Here is a 12,379-nt window from a genome sequence, read left to right as displayed (position 1 = left end):
TAGCCACGGGGCCACCAGGGAAGTTCCCCGATAATGTCAGAATGTGGCTAAAACCGCCATTTCCTGCAGGATCCCCGATCTCGTTATTCTATCCATTAGTGAAGGTGATCACTAAAGTCATCAGCTGTCACACTGACAGTTTACTCGTGTGTAGCCTTTCATCCTCCAGTTCTTTCTGGAAGCTGAGGGGACTCGCGACTGCCACCCAGCCCCAGGCGCGTCTTGGGCTCGGGAGCCACGGGGGTTGTTTCAGTTCTTTATTAGGCAAAGAAGCAGTGAATTTCAGCGTCTCCCTTAAGGAAAGCGGTTCCGGGGGCTGAGCAGGCCAGGCCCGCAGGGTGGGCCGCCTCTACTTGAACTTCTGCAGCAAATTGCCGATCCTCTCCTTGACCATCGGGTCCAGCGTGGAGCAGTCCCATTCCGCCAACTTCACCAGCCGGTCGTGGGCCTCGCAGAAGAGGCTGGAGCCGATGGCCAGCTCCACCCTCATGCGCCACTCGGCCAGCTTGGCGCTGCTGAGGAAGACGTTATGGTTGCTGGCCATGGGCTGTGGACAGACGGAGAGGAAGGCATGGTCAGCCTGTGGACCAGCCCCACCTGGGCCCCGCCTACAGCCGCAAGGCTCTCCCTATTTGCCCCTGCGGCCAGTGAGCCTGCTGACCTCCGAGGCCTGGCCAGGGCTCACAGGTCATGTAACAGATGGAGGCGGGGGTGGAGGACCTTGAGTGGCTCTCTTGTCGCTGGTCTTGCTCCACGGCTCCTGAGTCCCTCTCAGAGGGGCCCGTGACCCAGGGGTTCCCACTTCTCCAGTGTGAAACCTCCCAGGGGTCTTGCCTTCTTCCATGGAAACCCCCTGCCCCCAGACGGAGGCGGGAGGAATTCAGTTATTTCTCCCTGTGTTGAACCTCCCTCTGTGATCAAGCACAGGAACTGCGATGAGAGACCCAGCCGCAGCCTAAGAAACATGAGCCCACGATGTCTGGGGTGGGTGTGGGCTGAAGCGTAGGGGACTGCACCACGTGGGACAGGAAGACTGGGACTTTCTTTCCTCCCTGTACTGGTCTGTACTGCCACTGACCAAGGACCCAAGTGGCCACTGTTCATACTGGCCAGGGTCTCAACTCCATCCTGCACACCAGCTTGGTCAGAAGAGCCCACCCTCCCCGGCACACAGAAGCTGCGTGAATGTCCCCCACCCAGAAGTGTCCCCCCCCTGCAGAGCAGATGGACCCTTAGGCCCAAAGCCAGGGAGCGGCCCTGTCCAACTGCCCTGACTGGAGCTCTGGAAAAGAGGGGCACTTTGGTCAGAAGGACACTTTGGAAGCCTCTGGACTCTTCCTGGAGGGTCCTTTGGGAGGAGGAGGCCCCTGGGATCCCGGCTGACTGAGCAGGCTCACCCTCCAGCTCCCATCCCCATGTAGGACTCTTCCTGAAGCACTAACGACCACCATCCTCCCTGGCTCAACACGTGGGCTTCCTGTGGTTCGCCCCGGGTCAAGGCCAGGCACCCAGGCGTGGCTCCCCCTTCTCCAGCCTCTCTGCAAGTTACGGTTGCAGGGGAGTCCCTCGTCTGCTCTGTCTGCCTGCCCCCGCTGCAAACCTGCATCATCTCCACCAGGGCTACCAGGTCGGCCAGGGAGATGTTGTCCCCAGTGATGAACATCTTGTCTTGCAGAAACTTTTCCTCAAAGAGCTTCAGGTTGCTCTTCACCTCCGCCAGCATCTGCTCCGTCTTCTCAGCTGGGACCTCGTCACCCGTGATCATCGGGATCAGCAGCTGCCCAGGGTGGGGGAGGGGAGGGAGAGGAGGCCCCGTCTGACCCTCCAGGCCTCTGGAGGCCCCGTCTGACCCTTGCCTGCTGAGAGAGGTGGTGGACAGTACCAAGGACGTAAAGTGGTATCGCCTCCGTTGGCAGTTCCAGTGGGTAGAAGTCGCCTAGGGCCCTTGTTCAGAAGGATGTGAGGGACTTCCCTGGTCCAGCGGCTAAGACGCTGAGCTCCCAATGAAGAGAGGGCCCAGGTTCGATCTCGGGTCAGGGAACTAGATCCCACATGCTGCGTCTAAGAGTTCGTGTGCCACGACTAAATATCCCCACGCTGCCACAGAGATCGAAGACCTTGCATGCTCCAGCTAAGACCCAGCACAGCTCCAAAAGGTTAATTAATAAAAGATTAAAAAACTGAAAGGAAGGACTCGAGGTCCCAGCAGGAAAGAGTCCTGTGACTGATAGGTCATGTCTGCCACAGGTGTAGCGTAAGAAGTAGGGGCACGTGGACTGCTTATTTGTCATCTTCAAATATGACGGTCTTTACGGGCCCTTTCACTTTTTTTTTTTTTTTCTCCCACTGCACAGCTCGAGGCTTGCAGGATGTTAGTTCCCCAACCAGGGTCTGAACCCGGGCCCCGGCAGTGACAGCACCGAGTCCTAACCACTGGACCGCAGGGGAATTCCCAGCTCTGATCCCTCCAGTTCAGAATGAAATGTCTTGAATCCTATCCTGGCTTGAGTGACATCAGCCCCTCCCGGGTGCCCTTCCCCTCGTCCCTATAAGGCTCTTTCTTACCCAGTGGTCCGTGTCATACCCCCCCACAGCTCTGTAAGGTGGGCAGGAGAGGGCGCTGCGGAAATGAGGCTCAGAGCGGGGTGGGGGGGGATGCTTGCCTGAGCCCCGGTCGTGGCCCCCTCACCTTCAACCAGAGTATCTTGTTCATGGGCAGCTGAATGGCCGTGTGCTGCCAGGCCATGAACTCGTCCACACGGGCGCGCATGTGCAGGTCCGGCGGGTACCAGTGAGAGGGGGTGCTGTACTTGCGGCACAGGTAGAAAAGGATGGCCACGCTGCGGAGAGGGCGGTCAGGGCGCTCCCCAGGCTGGCCCACCCTTGCTCGACGGCCACCCGGCGCCGCCCAGAGGCCCCCAGCTTCCCTCCTGGAGGGGGCTGAGCCCAGAGGCCTCGGGAAAGGCAGTCAAGCCCACCCCCAGCAGCGAGGGCCCTGCGGGGAAAGGGGGTATTGGTGGGTGGCCTCAGACAGGGCAGAGCACGTGGGGAAGTCCCTGGGGAGGTCATTCCTAAACGTTTGCAGGTGAAGGATGGGGTGGCCGGGAGGCAGGGGAGCTGAGCGGGGTCCAGGTGATGTACAATGAGCCCAAGGGGACCGCTGATGGAGCCGGGGTGGGTCCTGGGTTCCTTACGCCCCTGGTTCTCTAGTGCTTGCTCTACCTCGCTGCGTGTGAACTGTCCCGCGTAAAAGGAAGCCAGCAATCAGCAGCGCAGGTGGGCCGGGTGGGAAACTCCCCCAGGAGGAGCGGAGACTCAGGGTGCGAGCGCCGGGAAGACAGTTACCTTTCGGACAAGATGAACTTCCCGTCTCTGAGGCTGGGCAGCTTCCTCAGGGGGTTGATCTCGATGTACTCCCTGCTGTGGTGGTGACCTGAGCGGGGCAGGAGGCTCTGAGGCTGCTGAGACCCCAGGGACGAGAGACCGGGGCCCCCCAAGACAGAAACAGTGCCTCTTGGTGCATCTTCCCAAGAAGGGGACGCTGCGCCCCAGAGGAGAAGCACGCCGCCCCCAGGTGAGGAGGCACACCAGGGAGCCTAACAGGGGCCAGGCCGGCGCGCTGCCGCCCTCCCAGGCCCTGCGGCCAGGGCGGCCCTTTGGCTCCAGGAAGCTGGAGGCCTCCAGCCCTCACCCTCAGCTCTGGGCCCAAAGCCACAGCCTGTGAGTCCACAGAAGCCCTGGGGGCCTGGATCCCAGCTCCAGGCCTCCCGCCCCCTCCAGGCTCTGCAAGCGGAGATTCTGCAGCCCCCTCTGAGGTCGGGGCGGTGATGGAGACCCGGGCCATGACCCTCACCCGGGCCCTGGGGAGTCGCCCTGGGCAGGTTTGAACACTTGGCGGGGGTCAGGGTGGGGTGGGGCGGGGGTGGGGGGCTAGGGAACAGGTGCGGGCGCCGGTGGGTGAGGAATAAGTACTCATGCTCCTGTGACCCCGGCCGCCCTGATCGGCAGTTGCTTGGGCAGCGGAGAAGGCGGGTGCGCTGGGCGAGAGCCCGGGGACCCCTCTTGCTCCCACTGCGCCCCACACCCTGCCCCCGTTCATCACAGTGAGGAAGACTCTGCGGGGGAACGGCAAAGGCGGGCGGGGCAGACACAGAGCGGACGGCTGCCCCCACCAGGAAGCTTTTCTTCCCTCTGTGCACTTGGGTGGGGCATGGCGTGGGTGCGTGCGGGGCGGGTCTCCTCGGCCTCCACTTCTGTGAACCCCTGACCTAGCATCCTGTCTGCCCTAGCACCCAGCCCACCCGGGCAGCCGCAGGTGCCCACCTTTCAGCAGATCCACAAACTGGAAGTCGAACGGGATGCTGTTCTTCCTGGCGAAGATGTAGACGGCGCGGCAGGACGCGGACAGCAGGTCCAGGTAGAGCTCCAGGCCCATGCTGGGCCCCACCGCGGCTGGCAGACGCCCAGCCGCACGCAGCCCACTGCAGCCTGTGCCCTGGCCCCGTGCCCGCCCACCCGGGCCCGGCGCCCTGCATTCCGGAGCTCATTGTTCTCTTGGTGTCGCCATGAGGCCCAGAAGCCTGGAATGCTCACAGCGGGAAGGATTGTGAGGACACTCAGCAACAGACCCACAGCCACCCCCGGGGTGGCTGTGAACTTGCCCTTCCCTTCCCTGGGGGCATGCATGTGTGTGCCCCTGGCCCGTGTCTGAGAGGGGCTTCCGTGTAGGAACTCCTGGGGCCAGGCCTTTACGGCAGAAAGTGACCAAAGGGGCATTATAGGTTCCAGAAGTGGTGGTGGGGGGGTTGCGGGGTGTCTAGCCTGAACTGTGGCTAGAAATGGGTGCAGAGAAAGAAACCAAAAGCTGGTGGGTTGTCAGGGCACTGGGTGACACCAGCGGGGACTCAAGGGGTCACAGAGGAGCTCAGAAGCTTCCAGCCTGGATTGGGACCAGCCGCGCCCGAGAGCCAGGCACCTGGACCCAGCACCTGGAGGCAGAGGAGGGTCACGCGGGGGGCCTGAGTGCTGCTGTCTCTGAGCTGCTCGACTTGGGGAGATTCCCAGACCGTTTAGAAACCGGGAGAGCCCACTGACTAGAGCAGAGCAAGGCTGGAGACTAGTGACGGGCACACAGCACGCTTACTGCAGCCCGCAAACCACAGGGGCATGGCCGGCCCTCAGCGGAGCTGCTCCTTCACCTGCTGCGCCAGCTTCTGGGCCATCTGGGGGTCCCCCTGGGTCTCCTGAGGCTGAAGCACACGACTGTGGGCCTCCTGGACGAGCTCGGGACCCAGGGCAGCCTCCACACGGGCCCGCCACGCGGCAAGCCGGGGCCAGTCTCGGAAGAGGTCGCAGCCGATGGCAGCGGGCTGGGGAAACAGGGCAGCTGGGGCTTGGGCTCAGCCTGCGCCCATAGCACCCCCGGGGCAAGTGGGCAGGAGAACCTCACCTGCATCAGCTCCGTGAATGCCATCAGATCTTCCAGGGAGACCTGCCCAGGGGCCAGCAAGGGCCTGGCTGCCAGGAGCTCCTGATCGAGGTGTCCCAGAGCGGGCGTCAGCTTCCCCAGCAGCTGCTCCACCTGCACAGCATCCACGGGCTGCTAGGAGAAGAGGGGCAGGAGACACTGGGCCAGGAAGAGGGGAGGCGGCTTATCTCAGGGCCCTGGAAGCCTCCCAGCTCTTTTCCACCCCTCCCTTGGCAGCCACTTATCAGCGAGGCCCTCTGGGGCTTTGTGTTCAGGATTCCAAGGTTTCATTCAGGCTCTGAGAAAAGCTATGCATTTCACTCCATCTCTGGCAAGTTGGAAAGGCCAGAAAGATGCTGGCAGTACTCTTAAATGAACGCATTGGTATTTCTGAGACTGGTGACTGGGTGGAGAGGGTTTAACCCACACTGTGGAGCTGTCTGAAACTGCCAATAAGACAGAATAATAATACACCAAGATAAGATCCAAAGGGCATATAATAGTGACGTTGCTGCTCCGTGTGGAAAGGACATAATGAAACGTCATAAATTAGTGATGTCTGCCTGGGGAAGAAGACAGGACCCCCCTGGGGGTCCTCAGTTCAGTTCCGTCTCTCAGTCGTGTCCGACTCTTTGCGACCCCATGAATCGCAGCATGCCAGGCCTCCCTGTCCATCACCAACTCCCGGAGTTCACTCAGACTCACATCCATCGAGTCGGTGATGCCATCCAGCCATCTCATCCTCTGTTGTCCCCTTCTCCTCCCGCCTTCAATCTTTCCCAGCATCAGGGTCTTTTCCAATGAGTCAGCTCTTCGCATGAGGTGGCCAAAGTACTGGAGTTTCAGCTTCAGCATCCGTCCTTCCAGTGAATATTCAGGACTGATTGCCTTCAGGATGGACTGACTGGCTGGATCTCCTTGCAGTCCAAGGGACTCTCAAGAGTCTTCTCCAACCCCACAGTTCAAAAGCACCAATTATTTGGTGCTCAGCTTTCTTTATAGTCCAACTCTCACATCAATCCATGACCACTGGAAAAACCATAGCTTTGACTAGACAGACCTTTGTTGGCAAAGTAACGTCTCTCCTTATTAAGATGCTGTCTAGGTAACTTTTCTTCCAAGGAGCTAGCGTCTCCTTGGAAGAGCCACTTTCAGGGTTGCAGTCACCAGCTACAGTGATTGTAGAGCCCCCCAAAAAAACAGCTCCTGCCCAAGCCTGCAGGCTGCGGCACGGAGGCTCCCCTTGCGCAGGTCGCTGTTGGTGGCGGGCTGCTGGATGGCCGTGTGCTGCCGGGCCAGCACTCATCCACAAGGGCGCGGGCCTGCAGTTTGGGCAGGTACCGGCGTGCCTCCATCTGGTATTTGAGGCTCGGGTATAAAAGGATGGCCACACTGCGGGCAAGGGGCGCCAGAGATCTCCCTGCCATGACGGCTTCCCCCGCGGCTCAGCCAGTCAAGAATCTGCCTGAAGTGTAGGAGACGCGAGTTCAATCCCTGGGTCGGGAAGATCCTCTGGAAGAGGGCATGGCAACCCACTCCAGTATTCTTGCGTGGAGAATCCCATGGACAGAGGAGCTATACTCCATGGGGTCGAAAAGAGTGGGACCAGACTGAAGTGACTTAGGATGCTTAGCAAGCCCTGCCACGACTCCAGCCTGTTCTCTGCCTCAGGGCCCAGCTCTCTGGGTCAGGGGCCCTTCTCAGGCGGGTGAGGCAGACCAGCCACGCACGCCTTATTCCTTTCCTGGGCGAGTTATGCCTGCTGTTCAGGGTCTGGGGGAGGGGTTCAGGGGGACCTCAACTCTTTTTTTTTTTTTTGGCCACATCCGGGGGTAGCCTGTGGGAGCTTAGTTACTTGACTGGGGGATCAAACTCCAGCCCCCTACAGTGGAAGTGGGGAGTCTTAGCCACCGGACCCCCAGGAGAGCCCCCCATTCCTGAGCGCCTGTGGGCTTTAGGCACCTGGTGCTCAGTCTTCATCCTTTGACAGGCCCTGGGAGGTGGTTACCTTACTCCCCTGTCTTACAGAAGAGAAGCTGGGGCCCAAGGCTCAGGACCTGCCAGTGGGCAAAGAGTGCGGCCAGGGGACTGGCATTCAGAGCACAGTGAAGCCCCAAGGCCGCCCGGCCCCTGTGGCTCTGAAAGGCCGTGCTGGGGCATCTGGGGAGGGGCTCCCCGGGGCCTCAGTCTTTCCTAGCTGCCTCCAGGCTGTGCAGGCCTAGGGGGTGGCCAGCATGCCCTCCGCTCTGAAGCTCCCACCTTTAGCCCCAGAGCAGCCCCCTGGTCCAGGTCCCTGCCCTCTGAGCTGGACTGGCTCAAAAGAGGAAGGGACTGCTGGAAAGATTTCCTAGCCTTATGTCTGCCTCCAGGCAACGATGAGCCCCAGACGCAGGGCGCCTTACCTCTCAGCCAACAGGAAGTCCCCATCCCTGAGGGCAGGCACCTTCCCCGTGGGTTCACCTCCAGGAATTCGGGGTTCAGGTGCTCCCCTGGGGGAGAGGGGAGCAGAGAGAGTGCAGCAGAGGCTCAGGGCAGGGTCTGGCCCCCGGGTACCCCCTCCACGGAGCCCACCTGGTTCTGCTTACCCCGTGGTGCCAGCTCCACAGGCCATTCTTCCTGGTGAAAATGTAGATTGCATGGCAGGGGGGCAAGTAAGGACTAGAAAGAGGTCAAGATCCATCCCTGTGCCTCCCTCCTGCCTGCTCGCCACTTGGGTCCGATGCATGCTTCTCCCGAAGCCTACTCCCCCATGACTGGCTGGGCCGCCAGCCAGGACACTGCACCCCCTGGCCTCTGCCCCGGCGAGCAGCTGGTCGCTGGATTTTCTTTTTTTTTGTTTTAAGGTTTTATTGATACAGACCATTTTTAAAGTCTTTATTGAATTTGTTACAATATTGCTTGTGTCTTAGGTTTTAGTCTTTTGACCCAGAGGCATGTGGGACCTTAGCTCCCAGACCAGGGGTCGAACCTGCAGGAACTGGAAAGCAGAGTCTTTACCACTGGACCGCCCCCATCCCCTTCCCTGCCATGGTCTGGCGGCTTCACCAACTTCCAGACTCAGCCTGCCTCCAACGAGACTCTTATCCTGTGCACACAGCACAGGGCCAGAAGGAATTTCCTCTTTCTCCTTTTCTTTCTTTCTTTCTCATGTGGGGAGCCCTGGAAGACAGCCTCCCCGCCCCCCGACCCTGCCCTACCCCACCCCACATATAAGAAAATAAGTCACTCCACTGAAGAGAGAAATGTGGGCATTTCCCACATTAGCTGGTCCGATGGCTAAGACTCTGAACTTCCCCTGCAGGGGACACAAGTTTGGTCTCTGGTCCAAAACTAAGATTCCCATATGCCCAAGGTGCAGCCAAAAAAAAGAAAACAGAAATGTATGCAAGGGAAACTTGAAAGCGTGGTGTGTTCATCTGTGCTGCTTCGGACGCTTAGGGGCCATTCCCTGCCCGTCTGTTTGGACTCACTGTCAGCCGTAAGGACCCCTGACTACAGAGCAGGGCGAAGGCTCCGTGATGACTGAACACCGTGCAGTGTGCTCTGGAGGCCCTGCTGGGCTTCAGCCGCGGAGGAAGAAGTTGTTCAGCCACTCAGTCGTGTCCGACTCTTTGCGACCTCGTGGACCGCGGCATGCCAGGCTACCCTTTCACCATCTCCACAAACGACAGGAAGAGGCCACGGGAGAGAACATGCAAGAAAAGCCCCCAAGTGTACTCCTAAAAATGTAAATCTCCAGTAAAACCGGCCTGAGAATCTATCTGTAAGATAGACAAAACTGGGCAAAAGACGTGAACTTTTTCACATAGCAATTTCATCTCCTGGTTTTAAGAAAATGAAAGAAAAGTCAGTGTTTTTCTTGCATTTGCTGTTTTTCAAGTATCTGACTCAAAATAGTCAACATGCCAGAGCAGCATGTTTGGGGGTGGCTGTTCTGACCTCCTTCCATTATAAACAGGAATCAAATGGCAAACACCAGATTCCTGAGCGTGGAAGCGCCCTGAGAGCTTCACTTAAGCCTGACCCACGTCGGGGATGTTCAAGAATTTGTACCGTATTCTCTTTAATAAAGCAGAGACATCACTTTGCCAACAAAGATCCGTCTAGTCAAAGCTACGGTTTTTCCAGTAGTCATGTATGGATATGACAGTTGGACTATAAAGAAAGCTGAGTGCCGAAGAATTGATGCTTTTGAACTGTGGTGTTGGAGAAGACTCGAGTCCCTTGAACTGCAAGAAATCAAACCAGTCCATCCGAAAGGAAATCAGTCCTGAATATTCATTGTAAGGACTGATGCTGAAGCTGAAGCTCCAACACTTTGGCCACCTGATGAGAAGAGCTGACTCATTTGAAAAGACTCTGATGCTGGGAGGGATTGAAGGCGGGAGGGGGGGACTAAAGGATGAGATGGTTGGATGGCATCGCCGACTTGAGGGACATGAGTTAGAGTAAACTCCGGGAGTTGGTGATGGACAGGGAGGCCTGGCCTGCTCCAGTCCACGGTGTCGAAAAGAGCTGCACACGCCTTAGCGACTGAACAACAATGTATTAACAAGAAAGGTCACTGCAGAAACAAAAATGACGTCAGATAATCCTTCTCCTGGACGTGAGCCGCATGCCGCCCCTTAGCCGCATCTTACCAGACCTCACTCTGCCCCTCGGGCAGGTGCGGCCAGGACACGTGCTCCGGAACCGCCTGGCCCAGGGTCGCCTTTGGTCCCGCCGCGCCCTGCCGCGCGGAGTACGCCGGGAGCTGCCAGCTTCGCCCCGCCCCTCAGAGCACCGCCCCGCGCGCCAAGCATGCCGGGAGTGGGCCGACGCGCCGCCTCGCGGGCTGCTCGGCGCGCGGAGCTTGCCGGGAGAAAGGGATGTGGGTGGGTTGCCCTGGCAACGGGCGGCTGGGCGCGCGCTGAGCCGTTGGAGTCCCGAGACCCGAGCGGCCGCTGCGCGCGGGGCTTGGGAGGGCTGCGGATGGTTCGGTTACTGCCCGGCGGCGGCCAAGCCTGCAAGGAGAGGGCAGGAAAAACCACACGGGAGCGAGGCGTAGAAGCGGAAGAGAGGGGCCTGGGGCGAAGGGAGGGAGTGCGGCGTCTCAGGCCGCGTCGAGTGAGGGGAGCTGTGCAGGGTGTCCCAGAGCGAGGGGAGACGGGGAGACGGGCTCGGAAGGTGCAGGGAAGCGGAGAAGAAGGAAGAAACAGCGGGGCGGGCCTCCGGGCAAGGCAGGTTTCTTGGAGTCACATCACTGAGCAAACTGTAGGAGACCCGATTTCACAGCGTCATCATGCCCCAGCCAGAGACGCCCTGTCACCGAGCACACCGTGGCAGACCCGTACTCAGTGTTGGAAAGAGAATATATTTACGCACACGACAGAGGAGGGACAGAATGGTCAGGGAAAGGGGAGCGGGCAGGTCGGACACCGGAGTCTAGACGCCGTTGTGGAGCAGGGAGGGTCCTCGTGGATTGCTTGCACCTGTGGTTGGAAGTCTGAACCCAGCCCTTTCTGGCGCCTAGAGATCTAACCGCCTTGACTTCCCTCTGCCTGTGAGAGATTTATCTTTGGGTTAAGCAGGGGAAAGAGGAAGGGACAAGATGCCCAGTAGGGATTGCAAGGAAGGGATGTCAGCGGGAGGAAAGGGGAGAGAGCACCATGAAGTCCATCCTGGTGAGAACTAGGCGCTGGTTTTAAGAGAACTCCATGTCCTGACACCCAGTCCCATTTTGCAGCTTCTGAGTGAGGTGGACCAAGTTAAGACTAGGGGCTCTGCACAAGAAGCCTTTCGGTAATTCTTGTCAATAGGAGACTTCGCATGGGACCCCACCCACCCACCATCTTGTTGAGGCTCCATTCATCCTTTGCCCGGGTACCTTGAGGTCCCAGCTCACTTCCCTCAGGGAGGACCTTGGTGGTCTTCTGATAGAACCTGCTGTGACCTTAGGTGAACGGCCCCTGTGGGCGAAGGGGGGAACGCACATTATAGAGAACATCACAGATTGTTGAGTTCCCCAAAGTTTTCTGAGGCCGCCTTGCCATCTGTAAAACAATTGCAGCTCTCCCCTCTCCAGAGGTGGTTATTTGGAGACCTAGTGAGACCCTGCAAGTGCTTTTAGAGGGTGTGGGCCCTCTAATGCAAGGATGAGTTACTTGAAAGCTCAGTCCATGTGGCTTGTGGAGCCACTGGGGGAAGGAAGGGGCTGGAGCCCGCTGCCACCACTGGCTAGCCGGGCCAGGTCAGCTTAATGTGTAGGCCCTCATGTACCCCCATTCCCCCTGGCCCTGCTTTGGGCCCAGAGACCTGGATTTAAATCCTGGACCTGTCACTTACTAGCTGAGTGATCTTGGGCAAGACATTTTGGCTTTCCTGCCTAAGTAGGACAAAGCTGGCCTGTGAATGAAACCATAGAAACCAAGGCATTTCTGGTTCCAGAAGGAGGCTGCTGTGGCTGGGGAGGGGCCCTGGCCAGGAATCTGTTAGAGACTGTTATTTTGTCACCGACTGGAATGGCCTTGGGACAGAGCACAGCTCTCTGCCTCACCCTGCCTGTCATGCTGTCTTTCTCAACCCTGTCACCCCCTTCTGCCTTAATGTTGGCCTTGGCCTCAGTTTCCTGCTGTGTTGACGGGATAGGGATTCCTGCAGAAACCAGTAAGCTTGGGATAAGGAAGCTCTCAGGTCACGCTACAGTTCACGCGCATTAGGCGGGGGTATTCAGTCCTGAAGAGCAGCTGGTGCCCCAGCAGGAGAACAGAGCCCTGAACAGCCCACCGGGGAGCCAGTAAGGGTCCCACCCGTGAACACAGGGGAACGTTGAGTCTTGAGTGAAGAGTTGGTTGGAAAAGGAAGCTGAACAGAAAAACTGGGTCGTTGTCAACACATTCAAAATGATAAACAACCTTTACATAAATAAATACA

At 58.7% G+C, this 12,379-nt stretch overlaps 1 protein-coding gene across 2 annotated transcripts; it reads right to left on the bottom strand.

The window, feature by feature from the left end:
• Positions 1–243: 243 nt before the first annotated feature.
• LOC138422841 (glutathione S-transferase theta-4) lies at positions 244–5,800 on the bottom strand. 2 transcript variants are annotated; one of them, XM_069558364.1, is made up of 6 exons: positions 5,450–5,800; positions 4,324–5,369; positions 3,346–3,433; positions 2,690–2,840; positions 1,601–1,777; positions 244–547 (listed from the first exon to the last, which is right to left on the bottom strand). In XM_069558364.1, exons 2-6 carry the CDS (start codon positions 4,433–4,435, stop codon positions 350–352), a joined length of 726 nt encoding a protein of 241 aa, XP_069414465.1. In that variant the 5' UTR covers positions 4,436–5,369; positions 5,450–5,800; the 3' UTR covers positions 244–349. The 2 variants fall into 2 exon arrangements, with proteins under 2 accessions (XP_069414465.1, XP_069414466.1); XM_069558365.1 differs by having other exon boundaries at positions 2,690–2,804; positions 5,450–5,610.
• Positions 5,801–12,379: the final 6,579 nt, after the last annotated feature.

This window comes from Ovis canadensis, chromosome 17 (genome assembly GCF_042477335.2).
Source record: "Ovis canadensis isolate MfBH-ARS-UI-01 breed Bighorn chromosome 17, ARS-UI_OviCan_v2, whole genome shotgun sequence".
Classification (NCBI taxonomy): Eukaryota; Metazoa; Chordata; class Mammalia; order Artiodactyla; family Bovidae; genus Ovis; species Ovis canadensis.
Note: the sequence above shows the minus strand (reverse complement) of the source record. Positions and strands in the feature narration are given on the sequence as shown.